Source organism: Alligator mississippiensis, chromosome 4 (genome assembly GCF_030867095.1).
Source record: "Alligator mississippiensis isolate rAllMis1 chromosome 4, rAllMis1, whole genome shotgun sequence".
NCBI classification, from domain to species: Eukaryota; Metazoa; Chordata; order Crocodylia; family Alligatoridae; genus Alligator; species Alligator mississippiensis.
Window position 1 is genome coordinate 70,738,429 of NC_081827.1, and position 23,760 is coordinate 70,762,188.

General features: G+C 42.5%; 2 protein-coding genes across 4 annotated transcripts in view; both read right to left on the bottom strand.

Annotated features, from left to right (window-relative positions):
* The window catches only part of PTPRB (protein tyrosine phosphatase receptor type B), an 88,858-nt gene extending 83,247 nt beyond the window's left edge, over positions 1-5,611 (bottom strand). Inside the window, exons 1-2 of one of the 3 annotated variants that reach the window (XM_019493628.2) lie at positions 5,311-5,611; positions 3,686-4,078 (exon numbers count right to left, since the gene is read on the bottom strand). In XM_019493628.2, the coding sequence (XP_019349173.1) occupies positions 3,686-4,078; positions 5,311-5,365 (448 nt within the window). In that variant the 5' untranslated portion in view covers positions 5,366-5,611. The remainder of the gene's footprint in view (positions 1-3,685; positions 4,079-5,310) is intronic. The other 2 variants (XM_019493618.2, XM_019493635.2) reach the window with 2 other exon arrangements.
* A 545-nt stretch (positions 5,612-6,156) lies between these two features.
* PTPRR (protein tyrosine phosphatase receptor type R) overlaps positions 6,157-23,760 on the bottom strand; it is a 261,768-nt gene continuing 244,164 nt past the window's right edge. The window contains exons 11-14 of the mRNA XM_019493652.2: positions 23,021-23,131; positions 20,895-21,052; positions 17,107-17,220; positions 6,157-7,370 (exon numbers count right to left, since the gene is read on the bottom strand). Coding sequence (XP_019349197.1) covers positions 7,277-7,370; positions 17,107-17,220; positions 20,895-21,052; positions 23,021-23,131 — 477 coding nt within the window. The 3' untranslated portion in view covers positions 6,157-7,276. The remainder of the gene's footprint in view (positions 7,371-17,106; positions 17,221-20,894; positions 21,053-23,020; positions 23,132-23,760) is intronic.

A 23,760-nucleotide genomic window follows, 5' to 3' on the forward strand; every position in this document is an offset into this window, starting at 1 on the left:
CTGTACCCTCTCCAGGTTATCCGCATCCTTCTTGAAGTGTGGCGCCCAGAATTGCACGCAGTACTCCAACTGCGGTCTGACCAACGCCCTATAGAGGGGAAGTATCACCTCCCTGGACCTATTTGTCATGCATCTGCTGATGCACGATAAAGTGCCATTGGCTTTTCTGATGGCTTCGTCACACTGCCGGCTCATGTTCAACTTGGAGTCCACTAGGACTCCAAGATCCCTTTCCACCTCTGTGCCACCCACCAGGTCATTCCCTAGGCTGTAGGTGTGCTGGACATTTTTCCTCCCTAGGTGCAGCACTTTGCATTTCTCCTTGTTGAACTGCATCCTGTTGTTTTCTGCCCACTTGTCCAGCCTATCCAGGTCTGCCTGCAGCTGTTCCCTGCCCTCCGGCGTGTCCACTTCTCCCCATAGCTTTGTGTCATCTGCAAACTTGGACAGAGTACATTTCACTCCCACGTCCAAGTCGCTGATGAAGACATTAAAGAGTATCGGTCCAAGGACTGAACCCTGCGGGACCCCACTGCCCACACCCTTCCAGGTCGAGACCGACCCATCTACCACGACTCTTTGGGTGCGACCCTCTAGCCAATTCGCCACCCACCGGACTGTGCAGTCATCCACATCACAGCCTCTTAATTTGTTCACCAGTATGGGGTGGGATACCGTATCGAAGGCCTTCCTGAAGTCCAGGTATACGACATCCACCCCTCCTCCTGTGTCCAGGCGTTTCGTAACCTGGTCATAGAAAGAGACTAGGTTGGTCAGGCACGATCTGCCCGCCACAAACCCATGCTGGTTTCCCCTCAGCATAATTTGTCCTGCCGGGCTCTCACAAATGTGAGCCTTGATAATTTTTTCAAATACTTTACCAAGGATGGAGGTGAGACTGACCGGCCTATAGTTGCCCGGGTCCTCCTTCCTCCCCTTTTTGAAAATGGGGACCACGTTAGCCCTTTTCCAGTCCTCCGGGACTTGGCCTGTGCGCCACGAGCATTCGAATATTCCCGCCAGTGGCTCTTCAATGACGTCGGCCAGTGCCTTGAGCACCCTTGGATGGAGCCCATCCGGGCTTGCCGACTTAAAGGCATCCAGTTCTTCCAAGTGACTCTGCACCACCTTAGGATCTACGCATGGAAGTCTGGCACCTTGCTGCTGCCTCTCTACAACCCCAGTGAGAGACTTGTCGTGCCCCTCGCTTAGGAACACTGAGGCAAAGAACTTGTTGAGGAGTTCAGCCTTGTCCCCCCTATCTGTCACCAATTGCTTCTGCCCATTTAGCAGGGGTCCTATTCCTCCCTGGGCCTTCCTTTTACTCCCTATGTATCTAAAAAACAATTTCTTGTTGTCCTTTACTTGGGTTGCCATCCTCAGCTGCATGGTAGCTTTGGCCCGCCTAACTGCCTCCCTACAAGCACGAGCAGAGGAGGTATATTCATCTTTAGTGATCTCACCCTGTTTCCACTTTTTATGTGCTCCCCTTTTGGCCCTTAGGCTGCCCTGGATTTCTCTGGTCAGCCATGGAAGCCTCCTGGCCCCTTTCCCTCTTTTGCCTCGCTCGGGGATCGTCTTGCTTTGTGCCCAAAGGATCGTTTAAAGAGTGGTTAGTTTAGATTATTAAACACTGCTCAGCCCTTTTCTAAGTGCATTTTTGTTATAGTCATAACAATAGGGCTGGAAAGGACTTCAAGAGGTCATCCAAACCAACCTCCTGCTCTAGCTATATGTAAAGGCATTCACACGCACACAGATCTATACACAGAGACATATATACTTTAGAACCACATTACAATTACTACAAATTTGGGTTAATCTTATTATATGCCAAATTTGTACATTTGTTACTGGGAATCTTTAGGATATTGGTAGAGTAATGCTTCATAAGCAGTAGGGTTGTGTGAAATGGGCCGTATTCATTTTGGATTCAGCCCAAATAAGGGACAGTGATTCGATCTGTTGATTCAGATTACTGTCCCCAATTCAATTTGGCCGAATCTTAATCTGAAGAGTTGATGCTGATTTGGAGAATCAGCGATTCAGCCATAGACACAGCTTTAAATGTTTTTTCTACATATCTCGAGGTACCAGGTGTGGCTTGTGAACACTGTGATGCTGGGGCAGATGGAGTGTCCCACAGGAGTGGGGGGGGCCCCCCACATGCTCAGCGGTGAACCCAGAAGTGGACCAGATGTTCTTCTGGTCAACTTCTGGGTCTGCCAGGGAGCATGCCAGTAGCCCCCCCACCCCGGCTCAGCAATCGGCCATGGGGGGACCCTGGGTGCCCCCCCAGACCCAGAAGGCACCAGTTGCCAAGCTGAAGGGGCACAGGGGAGCCCCTCTGTGTGCTCCCCAGCGGACCTGGAAGTGGACTGGAAGTGCTTCTGGTCCAATTCCAGGTCTGCTGCTGTGTGTGCTGGGGAGTCTCCCCACGCTCCTGTGGGATGCTCCATCCACCCCACCATCTCAGCATTGACAAGCCACCTGGTACCTTGAGGAATGTAGAAAAAACACTTAAAGCTGTGTCTATGTCTGAATCACTGAATCTTTCCAAATCTCTCTGAATTGATTCGGAGGGTTCCAATTTGATTCGGAGAGATTAAAGAGTCTCCCGATTTGATTTGGATTTGGCCACCAAATCGGGCTGAATCTCTGCCAAATTGAATCAGGGACCAAAGCTTTGCATAGCCCTAATAAGTACTATAAAGCATAAGCTATGCCTTCATTCTGAGAAAACACTCAGATTGTAAGTGTGGTAGTAGTGAAAGCAATCCATTTTAAAATTTTTGAAATGATGTGACAGAGAGAACAAAGGGGAGGGTCTGGATACTTTCTTATTGGTATAAACTGTATGAAAGCAGCACTAAATTTGATATGTGTATGTATGGATATAAAAGAGGAGGCTGAGGGGGGACCTGGTGGCTGCCTACAAACTCATTAGGGGAGATCATCAGCAAAAAGGAAGAGCCCTATTCTCCCCAGCACCACCTGGGGTGATGAGGAACAATGGTAATAAGCTGATGGAGAACAGGTTTAGGTTAGAGATTAGGGGGCAATATTTTACAGTTAGGGTGGCCAGAATCTGGAACCAACTTCCTAGGGAAGTGGTCCTTGCCCCTACTTTGGGTAAATTCAAAAAGAGGTTAGATGATCACCTGTCTGGGGTCTTGTGAACCCAGCATTCATTCCTGCCTGTGGCAGGGGGTCAGGCTAGATGATCTGTTCAGGCCCCTCCTGACCCTAGCTACTATGAAACTATGAAACTAAAACAAATGACACAAGAATCTGCTAATGCTCATACACAACGATTTGGGTTCAAATATAGGAACAGAAAAGGGAATAAACATACACAAAATATTATGTGGACTAACAAAAGTATCATATGTTCAAAAGTCAGCCATCAAGGGCATTTGAAAACTGTTTTTTTAACTTTCTCTGACTATTCATTAATAAAAGTATCATATGTTCATAAATCAGCTATCAGGAGTATTTGAAAACTGTTTTTTAGCTTTCTCTGAGTGATTTTGATTCTGAAAAGTCCTCTAAATTAACCTTCTTTGAGTAAACATGGTTGCTACTATTGTTACAAAACACCATTATTATTAAAAGTGTAGCAGTTTCACAAGACAAGGGATTGTTTTGACAATTTCCAGGATACTTCCTGAAAGGAGAAGCTCACCTTTCTCTAGGCACACATTTCTATAGACAGGTCTTCCCTCCTTGTTGACATCTAATTGCATCCAGCTGTGGAGGTATTTTTTGCCCAGCTTGACCATTACCTTCTGGCCTTGTTTTGTAAGAAAAAGAGAGCTATTTGCCACCTGAAGGGCATTTTCCTTTTCATGGCAGGTCCATCTAGGCGCCTGAGGGCAGTCAATCATGGTACTGCGAGAAGATGGAGCAGTGATCCTGGAGATGCCTAGACATTGGCCAGATTTAAGGTTGAGCAGTTTCTCATCCTCTGTCCATTGCCACTGCTGGTTGGGATCGGTTAGATTGCAGTAACCCACAGTTACTGTTTTGGTTCCATAGAGACACTGATTTTTTGGAACATGGATAATCAGAAACCCTTCTGGAAAATAAAAAAAACCCCATAAAATACAGCAAATAATACATGGTCATTTAAAAATAATTCTCAATGACTTAAAAGCACATCAACAAATAAATGTCTTTTTTTCTCCCCCTCTTTCTATTATCTCAGTATCTATGACATGAGCCAGCAGAAAAATTTTAAAAAACTACAGAATGCAACAAACAAACTATTTTTAGTAAAGTTTATCTTGACCGTTCACATTAAAAAAAGAAATCAGACCTGCATTAAAATGTAATCCATATTGGTAATGACTTTCAACCTACTTTTGAAGATGTTTTCTTCCTCTTTTCAAAGAATACAGAGATCTTACAGGAGACTTTAGTCTTTGATAATTTCAATATCGAGCCCTCTGGTAAGTAAACTTTATGATTCTTGGCTCGAAACTATTTTACTATAAGCTGTTTTATTTGGGAAAATACATGATAGGAGACTCTCTGATAGCTTTCTGCCTCTATATGAGTGTGTTCCATTTATCTTTGGAGGAATATTAATGATACAACTCTGCATATCTAATTGTCCTAAATACACTGACATTTCTCTAGACACTTTTTAACCATAGACATTTTTGAGCCATCTTACTATAGACAGATCCCTGCTTAAATATACATACCACAGAAATTACAGAAGTAAAATCATTTCCTAAAAAAATGCCACTAGCTTCAAATACACACTTGCTACAAAACACAAAATGCAATCGCCACCTCTATTTTCTTTAACCTTTTATAAAAATTTAAGTTATTTAGTCAAAATTTCTAGTTCTAGTGGATTAAAGAAACATTTCAAAACAATATCTACATTTTCCTTGGTTGAACTTTTCATTCCACCTTTTTATGGTGCAAGACACAAAATCACAATTGAACTAAGCACCCCATAAAGCTTCTAGTTTTGTAAGTTTCACAAAACATTAATAATAGTAGGGCAGTCTCCTCAAAGGAGGTTTGTTTAGGGCTCAGCCACTGAATTGTCTAGGAGGAGATCTTCTAAAAAAATGAGGTATATACAGCATTCAAAGAGTGAGTTTATTTTCCTTTGGAAAGAAATCTAAACAGTACTGGCTTTGTTGGCCCTGCCCCCAATCCCTCTTATATAAACTCAAGCTGAGAACTAACTCTATTTTCATGTCTTTGGATACATTTCTGGGAGTCCTGTAGTGTTCTTGTCAGAGTCTGAAAGGGACCTGTAATGAAAAGGGAAGCAGAGGATACACTTACCTGAGATCGTGAAGGCAAGGCAGGTAAAAATCAGGACATGAAATAAAGGATCCATTTTCCATCTAACAACTCCCCATGCTTCTCTTAAAAAAAAAAAACCACCTCAGATAAGTGAAGCGAAGGCTAGGAAGGAAACGTGCCTTCACAGGGGAAAAAAGTTAGTGACGAGCACTTCCTTCTATTCAATTGTTTTGGGGAGTTTTACACGAGTTTGTCCTTTCATATAATTCTTCACAGTTTACTGACTCTTACTTTGGAAACAATCAAACAGAAGAAGGATAGATTTTTCAGACTTCCAAGCTGCAAAAAAATAGATGATTCAACATCTGAATATGTTACTGGACTAAAAATATAAAGAAGAGGGATTGTAATTTTATATAATTGACTGTCCGTGAAACATTACATGTCTGCAGGTGATTTGGACTGTGCTGAATAAACACATACTGTATTCCCCAGAAAACACATACACAATTTTTGTAATGATATGTTGTGTCTCCATCAAAGCTAAATCCCATTACATGATATCACTTTCTCCTTTTCCTTACTGTTTAAAGTATCCATGGAAGTAATTCAAATCTATGAGGTCCTTAAATGAGTCCTTACTCAGGTAAACTCCCATTATGGGATCAAGTGATGCTGACTTGGCTTCTCCATCACGTGACCCACTTTGCTCAATTAATGCGGGTCTCCTTATGTAAAAACTGGGTGAAAACCTCAAGGATTTGGTCCTCCAATTGTTAAAAGCCAGCATGAAATGAAACAAACCATACTGAGCTACGTTTACCTATCAGCGTACAATAATAGCGATGGTGAACGACTGTAGGTAAAAATACAGACTTCACTAAGTATTTTATATCAAGTATAGTTTATTGGCAGTATGAAGCAAAGTCAACATCACTGCAATTAAAAACTCATTATACCTGTGTGAATACCTCCCAGTGATCTCTGTGAGTAATAATGCCAGTTTCCTGTTTCACTTTAAGAACAAATCCTTGAAGAAATGTAAGGAAACATTCATAACATCATTTTTGTATAACTTTCTTTTATGGAACAGTTCATATCTTCAAAGATAATGGTCTCTTTATGGGAAGAGATACAACAGGTAAATAACATATTCAAAAAATCCCCTCTTAGTAAAAGACAGACAAATATTTAAAATTCCCAACATTTAATATATGCTACAAAGTTTCTTTTAAAAGTAAAATGTCTCACACTGATTACAAATACACTGGAATTAGGTCTGTAGCAGAAGCAGTTTCTAAGACAATCAACATTATAGAGTAAATACATATACATTTAATAACAGACATTGTACTCTGTTACAGCTTTAGTGGACCTACTGTAAGTACATATTTAATAGCTAATAGTCTGAAGAACAGATATGTCCATATAAAATATTAACTGCTTTTGAATAGTTTCAAAAACAAGACTTTTTAATCTTTTTTTAAACCATAACTGATCACTTGCAACTTTAGCAGCAAGAACATTATGTGGTTAAGAAATAAGCTCACCACATAATAGGTAATAGCACTTAACAGGTACAGTTTAACAGCTGACAGTCCATTCACAAGACAGAGTTTGCAAACGTTAAAGCATTTATACACTTGATAAACATTTCTTCTGTAGAAGTCCCGGTGTCCAGCTGACTGCAGCAGTAGCACATACATACAGTCCACATGGCAGATACCGTTATTACGGAAATAAATCCACCTTTTAGATATGCGTGAAATCCATGTGTTGCATCGGTACAATACCCTCTTGAAAAATCATTTTTGGAAAGCTTACATACATTCATATACAGTAAGGGTCCAGCAATCTTTATACTTTTGCCAAACCATACACAATCCTTTCACAAGTGGCTTCAAAGCCTCTCTTTCCACTGCAGTAAACTCCTTGAAGAAGCTGCTGGTAGGTAATGAAACAAATTACCTCAAGAGATTTTACATGTTGGTCACCCTTCTTGGCTTCACTCGACAGCTTCTGCAGAAAGTCTGCTTTCATACAGACTCAGTGCATGGTGCACAAATTCATATTGTTCACTGGTCTGAACCATTCCACCCCTGAAAAAAGATATAACAGAGTGTAACCTACTGCTTAAAAATCCAGCAGCCTCAACTACTCAGAACCAGAAAACTGATCCTGAGCCCTTTCTTGAGTGTTGACTCAAATGGGAATTAGTCTGAATAAATGGGAGGTTTGCCAGAGTGCTCAAACTATCTTCAGTTTTTGTCAATCATGTGTATAACATGCATGTTTGCTCCTGACACTACATGGGCAAGAATGATGAGGGAAAGTATAGCTGCACCAATGCTGTAAACACCTAACATTCACAGGAAATTTCCCTTGGTCAGGTGGGCAGGTAGGGTAAGGCTCATGAAATCAGTGGGAATATTCATGGAGTAAGGAGCTATTCAGGAGGATTAAAAGGTGTCAAAATCTGGCCCTTCACTTCAGCAGATTTCATTCTTCTTCATGTACTAAAAATGTAACCTTTATGACCCTTAGATCACATGTACAGAGAACAGCTCTTCCTGTAGTCTCTCACGCCTACAAAGCATCCTGTCTGAACAGCAGACCCAGAAGCAATTGTAAAAGCAATGACTCATTTCTGTGCCAAGAATGCAACTTAGTTTAATTTGACCATAAAAAGTATTTGGTGCAGTTAGTTTGGATAGTTCAGATGGCAACATGCTTGCTTTCAGGTCAACTTGTGGGATGAAGTCCCATACTAAAACCAAAGTGATGGGGTGGTAGAAAAGAAGTGACATGTACTGGAGGTCTAGTGGAGGCTGCAGTGCCTCACTAGTGGTGATCTTTCAGACTGGAAATTGAACTGAGCTTCTTTTGTTGCCATCACTTGGATCCACCAGCCACTGCTCATTGCACAGCTGGGACCCAGAAGCTGCTGCAATGTTATGGTGTTGAAAGCAATTAAAGAATGATTCTGTTGCCACTGTGTGGGTCAGCAGAGAATTCTTTCTTTCTAGATTGGGGCAGGCAATTATTTTGGGTGGAGGGCTGCTTACTGAGTTTTGGCAAGCTGTCGAGGGCCACATGGGTAGTCCCGCCCCTTGACAGGAGCCCCGCTCCTTGTCGCCTCTTAGAACCAGAAGTCCTGCTTTCTGACCTTTGCCACCATAAATACTGCCCCTTGCCCTGCAAGTATTCCTTTCAGTAGGGGGTTTTGTCATCTCAAAACCAGAAAAATACCAAATCATATTCTAAAATGCAAACATCTAAAACATTCATTCATTTGATTTCAAAAAATATTTTTGCCCTGGTTTACATGTGTTTGTGTAGTGTATATAGAGGTGATTGCACAATAGCTTAAAATGAAGTCTTACACTTGTGGGGGGTGGGTATAGGTTGTGGGGGGGGCTGTGGGTATGTTGGGTGAGGGAGCATGTGGGTGTTTGTGTGGATATGTGGGGTGTGGGTGGGTATGGGTTTTGTGGGGGAGGGTGGCTGGGGTATATGAGGGGGTGTGGGTCTGGGGAGTCTGCATGTATGGAAGTGCGAGGGGGGGTAAGTGCATGTATATGGTGGGTTTGCATGTGGGACTTGTCCTATGAACACACACAGACACACATACACACTACCCCTGCCTACACACATGCACATACTGTTCCTGCCTACACACATGTATACACAATGCCCCACCTGCACACACACACACACACACACACACACACACACACACTGCCCCTGCCTACACACACATATGCACTCTGACCTGCCTACACACACATATGCACTCTGACCCGCCTATACACACACACTGACCCTGCTTACACACACACACACACACACACTGCCCCTGCCTGCACACACCCACACACACTGCCCCTACCTACACACACACTGCCCCTGCCTGCCTACACACACACACACATACTGCCCACACATACACACTGCCCTGCCTAACACTTGCACGCTCTGTCCCTGCCTGCACTTACGCACACACACACCACCCCTGCCTGCACACACACACACACACACAAACATACTGCCCCTACCTACACATACTGTTCCTGACTACACACACACACACACACACACACACACACACACACACACACACTCTCTGCTGTTGTCTGTGTGTACACCCCCCCCGGTACCGGAGGGACCCATGCTCCCCAGTTCGGCGATGTAGCTGGGAGCCACGTGGTGCTGAAGCAGCATGGGGAGCAGGGAAATGGCTGGTGGGGTGGGGAGGGGATGGGCTCTTGCTGCCAGCTCCCCCTGGGTCCTAATGCCCCTGTCTCTTGTCTTTGATAGGCAGTCAGGAGCAGATAAATATTTTCAAAACTTTTAGGGGTCCCGTGGGCTGGATACAATGGCCTGGTGGGCCAGATCCACCCCACGGGCCATATTTTGCCCTCCCCTGTATCTAGATCATACAGAGCAGGTATGCAACAAATTAGCCATGCACCTTCCCCGAATGCTACTTCAGTCCCCCTCCCCTGCCTGATCTGCTGTTCTGCTTCTTGCCCTGTGCTCTATACTCAACCTTCTACTCTGCTTTCTGCTTTCCTCCTTATGCTCCCTGTCCCATCCAATGCTCTGCCTTCTGCTTCCTGCCCTGTGTCCTGTCCCTTCCATGATCTATTGCGTGCCACACAGAGAGATGGCTTGTGTCACTTGAGGCCCATGTGCCACAGGTTGGCCACCCCTGCTATAGGGAATCCCACAGGCCTTCCAAAACTTTTAACAAGTTGGATATGATGCATGAGTACATTTCAGAGAAAGGATATGGCCCAAGGGAAAAGGAAAAGTATTGTGCTGTACACTACTTCTCCCTAAATCTTAACTGAAATAGTCAATTCCAGGTGGGAGGTTTGCATTACGAGAAATACAGGATCAGGCCTCTATCAGACATAAAATATTGTTTTTAAAATGTGTTAATCTGAAAGAAAAGGCAGCTGATACGCAGTCCTTGGCAAGAACTGTCAAACAAAATAAATATTTTGGTACACAGATCTCTTTGCTGGTCTAAAACCACAACATTCTTTTGGTTTCCTTAATGCTGCTGATGGCCAACCAGTCAAAGAGGAAGGCAGGCAGGCAGGAAATAATGAAGAAAACACCAGTTCCATGTACAATTGCTAAGGAGTTTCAATTCCTCCTTGTCAGGCTCAGATCTGGCCTCAGAGGGTGCATCTGCACATGCAATTAAATTGATTGAATAAACTCCAATGCAGCTCACGCCAGAGCTATTAATTGCTTTCAGGCACAGCATTTACACATGCACCCAGGACTGCAGCAATTAGAGTCAGGGCAGAGCAGTCCCAGGCTGGCAGCAGGTTCAGGGGTCAGCTCGGGGCTCTAGGTGGAGGTGTCAGGCAGCGGAGGGGCTGGCTGGGGCACAAGAGTGCCCGAAGAGCAGAGCCATGTGGTAAGGTGGCAGGAAGGGGTCTGGCCCCCTGCTGCCTGGGCTGCCTGGGCACAATTTATACCCAGGTCGGTATTTACATTTGTGTTTAGGTGCAGTTACTTTTGTCACCATAAGACAGTACTGTCCCCAACAGTGCTATCTTACAGCAGTGAAAATTTGTTTGTTGTGGTCAAATAGCACCACATCTGCAGATTGTGATGCTTTACACTGCAGCAAGTTAGTCTACTGTACAGTTAAGTGCACATGTAGATGAACCCAGTGAGTAACACTTTTGTGACCTCCAGGCTTGACAGCTGCTTGTACATGCCACGGGGGTTTAATTCAGTTTAGTTCTCCCTAAACTGAAATGGTGTTTCCACCATTTCAGTTTAGGGAAAATTAAATGAACTAAACCCCTGTGATGTGTACACAAGTGTGGGACCCAAACTTCCCTGCCTCTCTGGTGGGGGGGGGATGGGGAGGGTGAGCTGCCAGTGGGCTGAGTGGTCCCTGAGCTGTGTGGGGGCCAAGTGCTTCCCTCCACAGCTGCAGGGGGAGCAGTACTTCTCTCCATGGTGGCAGTGGCACTCCCCAGGCAGCACCTGCCCACTGGTACCCAGCCTGGGTGGTCCCAGGGGGCACCACAGCCATGAAAGGAATCACCGGACCCTGTGCAGCTCAGGCAGGCAGACAGGCTCTGGGAGAAAAAAAAGAAATAAATGAAGATTAGGCTCCTTGCCACTTTTTTTTTCTTCAGTCGAGTCTCCCTTCCTGCACAGGCTGGCGCCAGGTCACACAGCAGCGAGAGAAGGTGGCAGGGATGGTGCATGGGGAGCTGGAAGCCCACCAAGCCCAGAGCACATCAGCTTCCAGCGCTCTGTGCACTACTGCACTTTGTTAGGTAGCAAACTAAAACACCTTTGAGCAGGGGAGTTCACAAACAGCAACACCATTAAAGGGGAATATGCCACTGTGTGTGCACACAGCAACACCATTAAAGCAATGCAGAAGGGCATTTAAGCCGCTTTAAAGGCCAATTTTGTGGAATGTACAAAGGCTTGACTACTGCAGTCTCTTATTTCTAGAGATCACATGCTGTGAGAAAACTCTAGCTGTTACAAAATATAGCAACCCATGCTTAGCATGAGCACATCACTGTAATTCTCCCTCACCACTGGTTACCTCTTCTTTAGCAACCATAGACCTCACCATGATAGCTACTTTCCACATAGCATCAAAATGCTTTCCAAGAGGGAAAGGTTTGTGGCTAGGAGTCAAAATGTCACAAGAACTGGGTCTAGACTATGGAACTCACTTCCATCAGTGATAAGAACGATGACAGGCTTCCCTCCACATAGACACCATAGATACCATATCAAATCAAGCAATTTCTCCTACAGGCTGGAAAGGAAGGAAGGAAGACTGCTATTGATATTTCTTTTATAAAAGTCCTGGAAGTACTTAGATATTGCAGTATCAAGTAGTTTTATATAATTAGAGTTATATAGTCCATTTTTAATATTATGTGCCAAATATTGTGAAGTTAGCAGATTTATTCAGTATTCAAAAACTACCCACAAATTTCTTTGGGAAATAATTCTGGGGTTTACAGATCATTCATTAGGAATATGTCACTCATTCTTTCTACATAAGGTACTATGTGTACTTTGTGGCATTACTTGGTTGGGTGATTTATATAACTAACCCAAGAACTCAGCAACTCTCAAATTGCCTACTGGGGTATAAAAATTGCAATGTTCTGTTTTAAATTCCATATCTGCGCTACTGCAAATTAACTTTGCAGTTGAATTTGTTTTCAGGGAATACGCAAATTGAAAATTTGGTGAGGTGGTTTTTTGTTTGTTGGTTTTTGGGCCAGTACAATACAAATACAATAGCAAAGCTTATTCACAGGAATCTTCAGGGACTGGAGGCATAAATGCTGTCAAAGCAACTGAGCTTCCTTAAAAATTCAAATGGACAACTCATGGAAAAGGATGTCTTGCAACATTCCCCCAGCTCTGCTGCTCAATGGAGTCTTTTACAGATGCAGATTCAAACAGGCAGGCCTTGCCACTTCTATTATCCAAAGAAGAGTTATAAACTTGACTTCCCTTTTTGTTGCACATTAGTAATATTTAATATAAAGGGTGCCATCAATCTTCTAAAGTTGAGTTAGTAGCAGAAGGGAGGGGTGTACCAAGAGAAAATTTACTTTTTTCTTAGTCTGTACAGGGTGTGTAAAAAGGGAAACAGTCCCTGGTATTCTGAAAGTGCAAGGACTGTAACTTTGCCTGGCTCTATTTCCGGGCTGCAAAGGGCAGGGAAGCTACTTGTCCTTTGTCCTTCCCTTGCTCATCACTGGCGCAGCTGGGCATAGTCTGGTCCCAAATGAATATGATGTCTTTTTTTAAAAACTTCAGTGATTAGTCAAAATACTTAAACAATGAATTGACGCATGTTGGAAATTCTTTTCATCCTGTCTGAGAAACCAAAAGAAAACTCATTGAAGATCATTCCAAGAATGCGCCTTTAAGAACGTAGTGAATTTCTAGGTACAGTATTACAAAAAAAGCTTGAAGATACATGGTATCAAAGGTTTCTTGCTTATGTACATAGCAAAACTGCAGTCCACACTGAGTGCAGTTGAATCTTATCTCTGGACTGGGTTTGGGAGAGGCAGAGGCTGGCCTCTCTACACAGCACAGCATCCCTGGCTGCCAGTAGGTTCTTCCACCCATTATTCAGCTTTTGTAACTTAAGCTGCAGTTTTGGAGCAGAGGAAATACTGACACACCTTAGTTGGGAATTTCATTCCCCACTACAACTCTATTTCGAAAACCACAGCTCTGGGTTTGGTTCTTCATGCAGCTAATCCAGACTCCAATTCCAGGCTTGGGAGTTATTTTTTACATAATATTTCCCTCCTTCACTTTCAGTTGCTGTACTGGCCCATGGCAGTAAGTAAATTAAGCTGGAGTTGGCTCAGTATGTAAAGTACTTATGCATTGTTGTCTTTCATAAACAATCGGTTAGATGTGCTCTGCTAAAATTCAGGCTGTGAGCCCATGCAGTGGAAAGTTCACTCAAAATGGAGATATAGCAATATAAATGGCTCACTACCTGCACTACTCACAAGACCTGGATTTAGCCAGGGATGCACTTCTACATGCTTCCAGTACTTCAGGTAGGGCTGGCTGGAAAGGCAGTGAGGACACAGCATTTGAGAGATGAACTCACTTGAAGTTCTAAGCCAGCTTCTTCCAGCAGGACACCTATGGATCCCCAGCAGTACATTAAAGGTATCCTTTCTTCCCTGTGCCCTTTATTTTTATGTTTTACAAGGGGACTCTGAGGGATAAATTCATAGCCCTGCTTGCAGCACAAAAGCTCACCCTAAACATGTACAAAAATTGATATCTTGCCAGTACTTTATGACCTTTCAGACTAACATACTACACATATGTTAAAGGTATAATCCCTCCTCCTTCCTCTGAATTGTTCCTGATTGCTGATGGAAGCCCTGCAGCAGTAATAAAAAGAGAGTGCAAGACTGTCTCTCCCAGATAAGTCCCTTGCCCTGAGAATTTAGGGGGTTGTGCAACCAATTTTGCCAGTCATATGCCACCTTGTGATTCTACCACATTGCAGAAATTCTCAGATGGCAAGTCAAGTTGGCTTTAGGGAACTTTCTATATTGCCATAACTATACCAAGAGGCTGCATTGACCCTAAGACTGGAAACCTCATCATTGATTAGATTGCAGACCTTGGGTTTGTTTCACTCACACTGTGAACTAGGGCCCCCTCTACATTTGCAGGTAAAGGTGCAATGGGATCTAATGCGTAATCCATAGTCACACCTCCTGCCATGCCACATGTGCATGGCAGGAGGCACAACTGTGGGATCATGCATTAGATTCCACTGCACTTCACTTCTGGTGCAGGGAGAACCCAATCCTGGGCTCCCCTTGCACTGGCAAGAAGCTTCTGTGACTGGGAGCCCCCTCAGATGTGAGGGCTCCTGGCCATGGAGGTACCCCCATGACTGGGAGATGCAGCTGTTGCAGCTTCCCAGCCCTGGGACTGTGTGAAGCCCCCAGAGCCAGAAGTTCTTGGCTGTTATGATCTCCCAGCTCCAGGGACTTCACACACCCCCATAGCTGGAAGGCTGCAATTGCTGTGATCTCTTAGTCCTGGGGATTTTATGCACCTCTGGGACTAGGAGATTGTAGCCAAACACTGGGAGGCATGCTGCCAAGACCCAGCATCTGCAGTTGTGGAACTCTGGGTCCCAGTGGCTGCAGGGTACTCTCAGGACCTAGAGTTGGCATCTCCTGGGGTTGAGAGTCCCCTTATTTGTGGGACTTCCAGCCTGGTGCACCCCTGCACCTGGGAGCCCCATTAGCTGACCGTCTCCCAGTTGGAGGAGAGACCCTGCTACACGTGCAAATTAAAGTTCAATAGCAACCAGCTATAAAGTTAGACCACATTTTTGACGTCTAACTTTATAGCTGGTTGGAGCTTTTTATGATGTGACAGCAACTTTGTATGTGGAGCTGGTCTCAAGGTAATTGTGCAATTAACCAGTTAATTGCAAGATATCTGCATCGTGTAGAGGGAGCCTAGATAGCAGATTAAACCAATCAGCTAGGAACTATGAATAATTATGAAAGACAAAGTATCTGTTTTTTCTGAATTTTAACTGAAAAAGAATCTTATTTATTTACGTGTTATGTCAACTAATGCTTAAGTCTTTAGTGAATGAGGATATGGAAAAACTGCCCATAAGAGCTACAGCATTTATTAGTGCGAGTCAACAATATGCATACGAATCTAGTGAATAAGCAGGCATGTCAAATTACAATATTTAGAGATTCTTTAAAATACGTGTGTGCATTGTGAGATTCACTGCTTCCCTGAATATGCCTATTTAGATCAGATATCCACTGTTCTGACTTGACTTAATCTTCTTCTAAGTTCATCTGGTGTAGTAATATTTATAAGTGATTAAATAAAAACACAATGTCAGATTCTGTGGCCAGTTATACCAATGCAAGTTTGGAATAATTGTTTCAAGATGGGAATAAGTACATTAATACTGGTGTACCTAAAAGCAGGGTTTGCTCCAGTATAGTGAAAACACAGCTGGACGTCATGAAGAATAAATATAAACGATTTTATAATAGAGCTACTAAAAGGGAAATAAATATTCCGTTTCATTTTTTAAGGCAGCAAATACACTGTCAAATGGATAGTGGGAAATTCGATTAGACAGTTTGTGAATCAGAGGAGGGATTTTCCCTTCTCCTATGTGTCATTTATGTTCATAAGCTGCAAGATCCGGCTAGAAATATGAAATATTCCCTTAGAGCAGGAATTAGCATCTTTTAGGAGTGATGGACTGAAATAATGCCACTTGCTCCATAAAGGGCCAGTGCTGATGACCCAGTTGCTACCACTGACATTTCTCTGTGCCATCTGGCCACTGCCATGTGTGCAAATCCTGATCCCTCCTCTCCCAATATTGCAGAAGCCCCATGCTGCCAAATTGCTACCAATACTCAGGCTTCCTGGGCTGGATAGAATTCCTCCATGAGCTGACAATTAAACTAATATTGAAATCAGCCATGTTTCTTATCATTGCACCTAGGAAGTCATAGCTCCCTACCTTACTTAAGTGAAAACTACTCATGCAAGAGAAACATAAAACCCCAAACTGAGATCCTGACAGAAGAGAAAAATAGAAAATTTGTTAATAGATATTTTGGTTAAAGTGTGGAGAGGGATTTCCCAAAGCACTCGGTGGGTGTGTCTCTATAGTTTCCGCAGTGATCTTAAGACCACGACCAAGAACACACCCTATCCACTTACTCACATTCTGCATGTAATGTGTGCTGAAAAAATGTTGGGTGGTTTCCTGGTGGTAGGTACCTAGGAAGGCTCTCCAGATCTGTCCAGGACATGCTTCTGAGAGTGATGATCAGTGTACCTGGCCACAGTCTTGGGATCACCTTGAAAGTAGTATAGGCATACCCTGCCCTGGCCTAACTTTGCTCTTGCTGAAGTCCATAGTAAAAATCCCTCTAGCAAAGCTGGACAGGAAATAAGGGCAACTGAGATTTTCTGAAAATCCTACGCATGATAGTTTGGAATTCTTAAGTCTTCCCATGTGGCATGTTAACATTTTAAGAACCTAAGCATTTCAGTTCACATTTACAATTTACCAGAGTCATTTGTAGTTGCTGACATTTCTAACCTTCTGTAATATTGTATAGTGTTGGCTTCAGGACAGTATTTCTGCATTAAAGTACTTCTGTTCTGAGGTTAACTGACAAATACATCAGATTTTAATGTAACAAACATTGACTGCAAATGGCATGTCAGTTATTTGACTGATCTGATGGTTGCATTACAACTCACCTGTCCACTCGAAGCTGGCAGACAATGCTTAATAGATCTACAACTCCTTCTTCCTTTAACTGGTGACAACCAATGGCAGTAGCAATAAAACATCCAGTTCTTCCTATACCAGCACTGAAAGCAGAATTAAAACAAAGATGAATCTCTCAGCTCTACTTCAGCTTGTTTTCTTCATAAAACTCTGACCTCTGATTTATGGAAAAAAATATATATATAAAGTGCTAAATAGGGAGAAGAGAAAATGGTAAGCAGTTAGGTGTATGATTAATAAGGCTAACATTTCTTTTTAGTTACAAATCAATGTGTTTCATGCTACAGCAGATTATCAGTCGTGGGTTACCTTGTGCTATTAGTTGTGCCTATATGTTTTCATTCTCCTCAGAAGTGTATGGAAGGAACAACTTAATGCAAAACTTCAAAAGTTTCAGTGAAACTGAGGAGTTTAAGTATCCTCTAGACCTAAGAAATGGATGATGGAGATGTGGCATAAGAAGCAGAGCTGGCCCCAAGAGGCAACAGACCTGGGGATTTGTCCAAGCACTCTTCCCTCCTTCCCTAACTTCACCTTGCTTGGCTGGAGAGTTTCCACTCTAGTCTTTTTTTATCAGCCATGGCTACATAGAAAAAAAATTAATAGTACCAATGTTATCCACCACCCTCTCCTCTCCCCCTGCAGAGAGGAAAAGGAGTCAGTATGCCTTTTAGTAGGCGCATTCTTTGCCCCTTGTGTCTCCAGCATCTATCTACCTATGACTTTGAGGAACTGGGCCACCGTTCCTTTCATCTGTTCCAGGAATTCACTGAAACCATTTCTACACATTTGTTCCTGCTGGGGGAAAATGTGCGGCAGATGTTATCTGGCAGTTAAAAGTAAATGTCAGGAGTCAGAATTCCAAATCACCATGCTTGACTTCAGATTTCAGATGAGTATCAGGACTTTATGTTAGGATTTAACCACTTTGTGCCTCAATTTGGCCATCCACAATTTCTCCATACACAGTAAGGGTCCCCAACCCTTGGTCTGCAGGAAACATACTCCCTGCAGAACTCTAAGACAGAAGAACCCTTGTGGCAGCCACAAGAAATTAAAAAGTTAAAACTGAGATTGACAGAGAGTGCAGAATAGGAAGGATATTGCCTGCAGCAGTGTTGGGGATGGTTGTGCTTTGAGCAGGAGGTTGGACTAGATGACCTCCTGAGGTCCCTTTCAATCTTAATTGTCTATGATTCTATGGTTCTATGAACTAAAATGGGGCAACCAGGGCAACGACTCTGGGTGCTGACTTGGGGGCAAGTGAGGGAAGAGTAGAAAAAAACAGCTGCCACCACAGCCACATGATCATGCTTGTGACAGTGGCAGCTGAAAATCACCACTGCCCGGGCACCAGAATGCCTTGTTATGCTTCGAGTTGTCTGCAATGTTTTCCTTCTTCACGACTGTTGGCCATAAGCCAACAAAATTTGCAGACTACTGATTTATCTAATGAGTATACACTCATCTGTGCACCTTATAGTTCTCTTTAATTAGGTTAAGTTAGTGGCAATAAAATATTTTGGATTGCCATAAGAGTGTAAAGTGTTGTTAGGATTAAGCACACATACTACAGCTAAACAAAATCTGATGGAATTAAAGATGTGAGTGTATCTAAGACTCAAGAGCCCTCCCATCTGGAAGTCAGGATTATCAACAGGACTCAGTAACTAAACACATACAGATAGCTGAGCCAAAAAATAAGATGTTAATAAGAGGCAAAACTAGCAGCGTAAGAAAAGGCTGATTTCCTTAGCTGGATGTGAGCTGTACTCCTGAACACTAGGATTATTTGGGTGAACATGTCCAAAAGGGGCTAGAGACGTTTTATCAAAAGGGGAAAACAAAGGCACTAATTTAAGCAAATCAAGGCATGTGCGTTCTCTTCTCCAAAATATTCTGGAATCCTTGAAAAAAGGAGTGCATAAATTAAAACTCTGAATTGGCCAGTATCTTTTCACAGCAGAACACTCTACATCAAGCTTCTTGGCTGTGTTATACAGTTCAAATTTTCCTATGGATTAACTGTTCTTGGACAACTTTTCTAATTCTTTTAACAAACAAAAGGATTTTAAAATTTTTCCCTCCCCACATCAGTCATGTAGGCCCTATCATTTACCTAGTTTTAGTGAAGAGAGATCCAACTGAATCCAACACACTGGGATCATCTACATGTGCATTTAAGTGTGACTAAATTTAATGCGCATCAAACTAATGTGCATTAAGTGATTTTTGGCAGGTGTCTACATGTGCAGAGATTTGGCACTAAAGTTAGTTTTAAGTCCCTGCAGCCCTGCCATGTTCCCCTACTGGCTGGGCAGACCTGGCCCGCATCTACATGTGCATTAACCAGTCGCACCTAAATTTGATACCTGTACTTGTAGGTATCAAATATAGGCATGATTAGCTTAATTTTGCCATTTTTAATGTGCATTAAGGGCACAAACATGTAAATGCACACCCGTAATGCACATTAAATTAGGCCAATGCATATTAATATGTTGCATGTAGATGCACCCACTATTCCCCCCCTCCCCTTTTCTGTTGTTGTCCATCCTTATCATAGTATTTTTGTGATCTTCTTATCTAAGTACTCTGAGGGGCTTATCACTGCACACTATGGTAATACAGTATGACACTGCACATTTCCATTTGTTTGTTTGTAGAATACTCCTTCAAGACTCTAATATGAAAACATTTGGGTGAGGAATGGGTAGGCTCATTATATCATCATATAAAGAGTGAAGGCAGTATTTGGTTCATTTGATATGTGGAGTAAGATGGGTTGTTGTTTGCATATACTCAGCCAATTGGGTTTGTGCAAAAGTTGCAAACCCCAAAACATTTGTGAATTTTAGCACTAATGTATATTTGTCTGAAATGCTTACCTGAAGCTTGTTATCTTATTATTATCCTGTGTAAAAAATACATTAGTCATCCAATCACAGGGCAGAACACATGACTTAAGTGATGGATCACACAACATGAATAATGAATATCAATTAAAGTGAGCAATGAACAAGAAACAGAACTGAAAACTACTTCTTAGAACTGGGCTTTTGGTTGTAGCCGTGTTGGTCTAAGGACACAGGCAGGCAAGGCTCTTGGGTAGATGTGAGATCTTTTATTAGACCAACTGAGTAGTTAGAAAAAAGTTCAAGCTTTTGGGCTCAATCACCTTTCTTCAAGCATAGGAAGTCTCTGCTGTTCTGAGACTCCAAGGAATGAGAGAAGCTAAAAGTGTGACAGGATGTCAGTGAGAATGTAAATAGGTAGAAATTAGGCTCTACCTTTTGTTTTTACATTCTCACTGACATCCTGTCACACTTTTAGCTTCTCTCATTCCTTGGAGTCTCAGAACAGCAGAGACTTCCTATGCCTGAAGAAGGGTGATTGCACCCAAAAGCTTGATAAGAACTCTTTTCCAACTATTCAGTTGGTCTAATAAAAGATCTCACATCTATCCAAAGAACCAATCTTCACAACTAGCTCTCAAATGCTTAAATTCCTTAATACGTTAGCAGAATTTGGGATTAGTTCAGAAACTAGGGCCATTTAAAAAGTACTACATTTCTAAAATACATTAATGTAAACTAACAATCAGTATTTAATAAAAGCATGTGGATAAACTTTTTTTTTAGCACTTCCAAAAAAACCCAATGCAAAGAGGAAAGGGCCTTTAAGATAGATTTTTTTCTATAAGCCCCTATAGAAGTTTGCTTGCAATAATCAATTTAAGAAAATGTGAGGAGATTACCTGCAGTGCACAATTACAGGACCTCTGCCAGGTGATGCCATCCTATCCTCTTCCACGTCCAGCATGAGCTGCAGAAGAGGCTGAGCACTGTCTGGGGTTTTGTGGTCAGGCCAGGATGTGTACCAATAGTGTTTCACATTTCGTGACTGACTCCCTTGCTGAAAGTGATTTAAAGATATGAATTGTGCATTTTGGATGAACAATTTTTAACATTTAGTTTATTTCTGTCAAAATTACATTAAAACCTGGAAACCAAAGGAAGGAATATGTACATAGGCTGGCACAATTTAACCCAAGGGTGGCTGAAAATATTTTATCATGCCAAGTACCAGTGGTAATCTGGAACATCCAACATCTGATAAACTGAATGCCTTGGTACTCAGGTCCAGATTGTCTCCCACTTCAGCTATCTGGCTATGCTCCTCAGTGGGCTGTCTGGTGAACTGGGAATTATTGGACCATTTTGACATCACCTTTTCTATGTCTTTTCCAATGTGGGATAGGGATGGAAAGACTGGCAAAGGAGAAGTGGAATCAGGCCAGAATCTGGCCTTCTATCATCTTTCATATTTATGAAATAGCTTAATTTATCTAGTCTATATCCTTACCATCAGAGGTTTTACTACAATACCTAGATACAGAACACACACGAACAGAACTACTGCATGGGCTAGACTAATTGTTTCTCTCTTCTAGCATGCGGTCTTCAAGATGTTTCAGGAACAGGAGATAGTTACCATATTGTGGGCAGTTATGGAATAATTTACTAATAGTAGCAGTTTCTTCCTAATTCCAGACAGTTCAAGTTTAGTTTTGTCACAACCCAAGAGTGTGATTTTTGTTTGTGTGTGCTTCAGCACTGCTAAATTATTTCCCGCCACTCGTAGCTTTCTTTGCAGGGTGCATTTCTTAGTTGCAAAAAGAGAAATGCACAGTGCAAGGAGTTCCTGCCATTCGTATACAAATTTGTTCCCCACTATTGGCCAGTTCTAAATTATTCCCATGTGGTGTTAAGTGATTGGCTTGCTAGCCGTATAAGAGGCTTGAGTGGTTTCCGCCCAAGTTGGAGGACTCCACGACTATCAGGAGGAAGAGAACTTCACGTCTCGTGAAGATCTCTAAGCGCTGCGGAGCCTATCGGACCCAGCGTGTATCTCAAGAAGGCTATAGGGGTCTGATCAGCCTCTCGCCTCTCCCCGTCACCGCCTGATCCCTCGACGTACCCTTCCCTGCGCGCAAGTTCCACGGAGCCTAGCAAACTTCGTGTGAGTGTATTCAGAGCTCTTTGCTTTGAGTTACTTTCTTCGGTTGACACGACGGGCTCGCGGTTTAGAGCTTTCAACCGGATTGGGCTAGAAGGTTCACGGGAAGGAACTCTAGTCCGCCTCTCTTCTTTTCTGTCTGTAACTGCAACTCAAGCAAGTTTTCCTGCCTGCACCGCGACCATCTTCGGTGTAAGTAAAATAATCTTAAATCAACCACTAAGCTTCCGTGCCTAATTCTAGCGTGCCGCTTGCCTTCCCCGACCCGGTGTGTCCGGGCTGCTGGCCACAGCCCGCCGCACGAAAAACCCCCGAGGGCCTCAGACCTCTCCCGGCCCGCACAAGTTTATGCTTCAAGGCATAACGTTGGTATCCCTTTAGGACTGAAACTTTTGAGGTCCCTTCAAACCCCTTTTTCCTTATGATTCTAATCTTTTATTTTTATCTTGTCTGATGGGCCATGAACATCATCTTCATTCAAATCAACCTTTAATGTTTCTTTGAATCCTGTTAAACTTCAGGGGTCTGAGTTTCAATTAAAGTAAAAGCTCTATACGTCACTCTAGCCATGTGAAGAATTCCTAGTTATTGTACTATAAGAGGGTGAAATTTGTTCCAATTTTAAGGCCCGTTAATGCTGCCAAAATGATACAGAATAGCTTTAGTATAAATATTATTGGGAAATGGTTTCACTTTTTCCTTGTAGCCGTGAGTTCCACAGGTCATTTATTCATCATGCCAAAAACATATATATCTCTTTTCAGTTTGAAACTGATTGCCTTTCAGTTTCACTTAATATCCAGCATGGAAGAATTACAGATATTTGAAGGACATTTATCTATGACAGGCACAGAACATTGTTACCTTTAATATAAGGTTGCGAACAGTATAGTTCTCACATTCTTGCACGTTGGTAACAAGGACTTCAACTTTCCCATATATTCCTCTTTTTTCTGGCCAATACAGCACACATTTCTGAAATGGAAACATCAGTGGCATCAAATAATCAGTGTCTCGATTCATACTGATATCTGATTCTTACTAGCACTTATTTGTCCAACAAGCAGAGATTAAAGCAATCAAGACAGTATTCACATAGCCTTAGCATAAAACATTCTAAGTAACATGCTTTAGGCAGTTCAATTAATGTTTTGGGACCTAATTCTTAGAAAATGTTGGATCATTTTAAACCCAGCTAAAGCATCTGTGGTAATTAGGCCTAAAATGCCTCAAATTGGATGCCCCTAAAGCAGAGGCATAATCCATAATCTAAGGATCTTTTTGAAAGTATTTACCTTAAAATATGAATCCGGACTATACTATGGGACACTCTGAATATAATTAGCTATTCAGAAACACAACCAAGTTCAAATGAAGACAAATATTTTACAGCAAGGATAAATTACAAATTAAGGGTGGATTTTTTTTACCAAAACGTTTTATAAGTTTATGCAGTTAAATCCTAAATATGGTTTCTCTTCAAGCAGAAGTCCCTGAAAATGGGGACTGAATAAGGGACTTAGAATGCATCTAATGCTTAACAAGAACTTTGACTCTATTTACAATTGAGACCCCTGATTGAAAGCATTTAGGTGTAGTCTCAC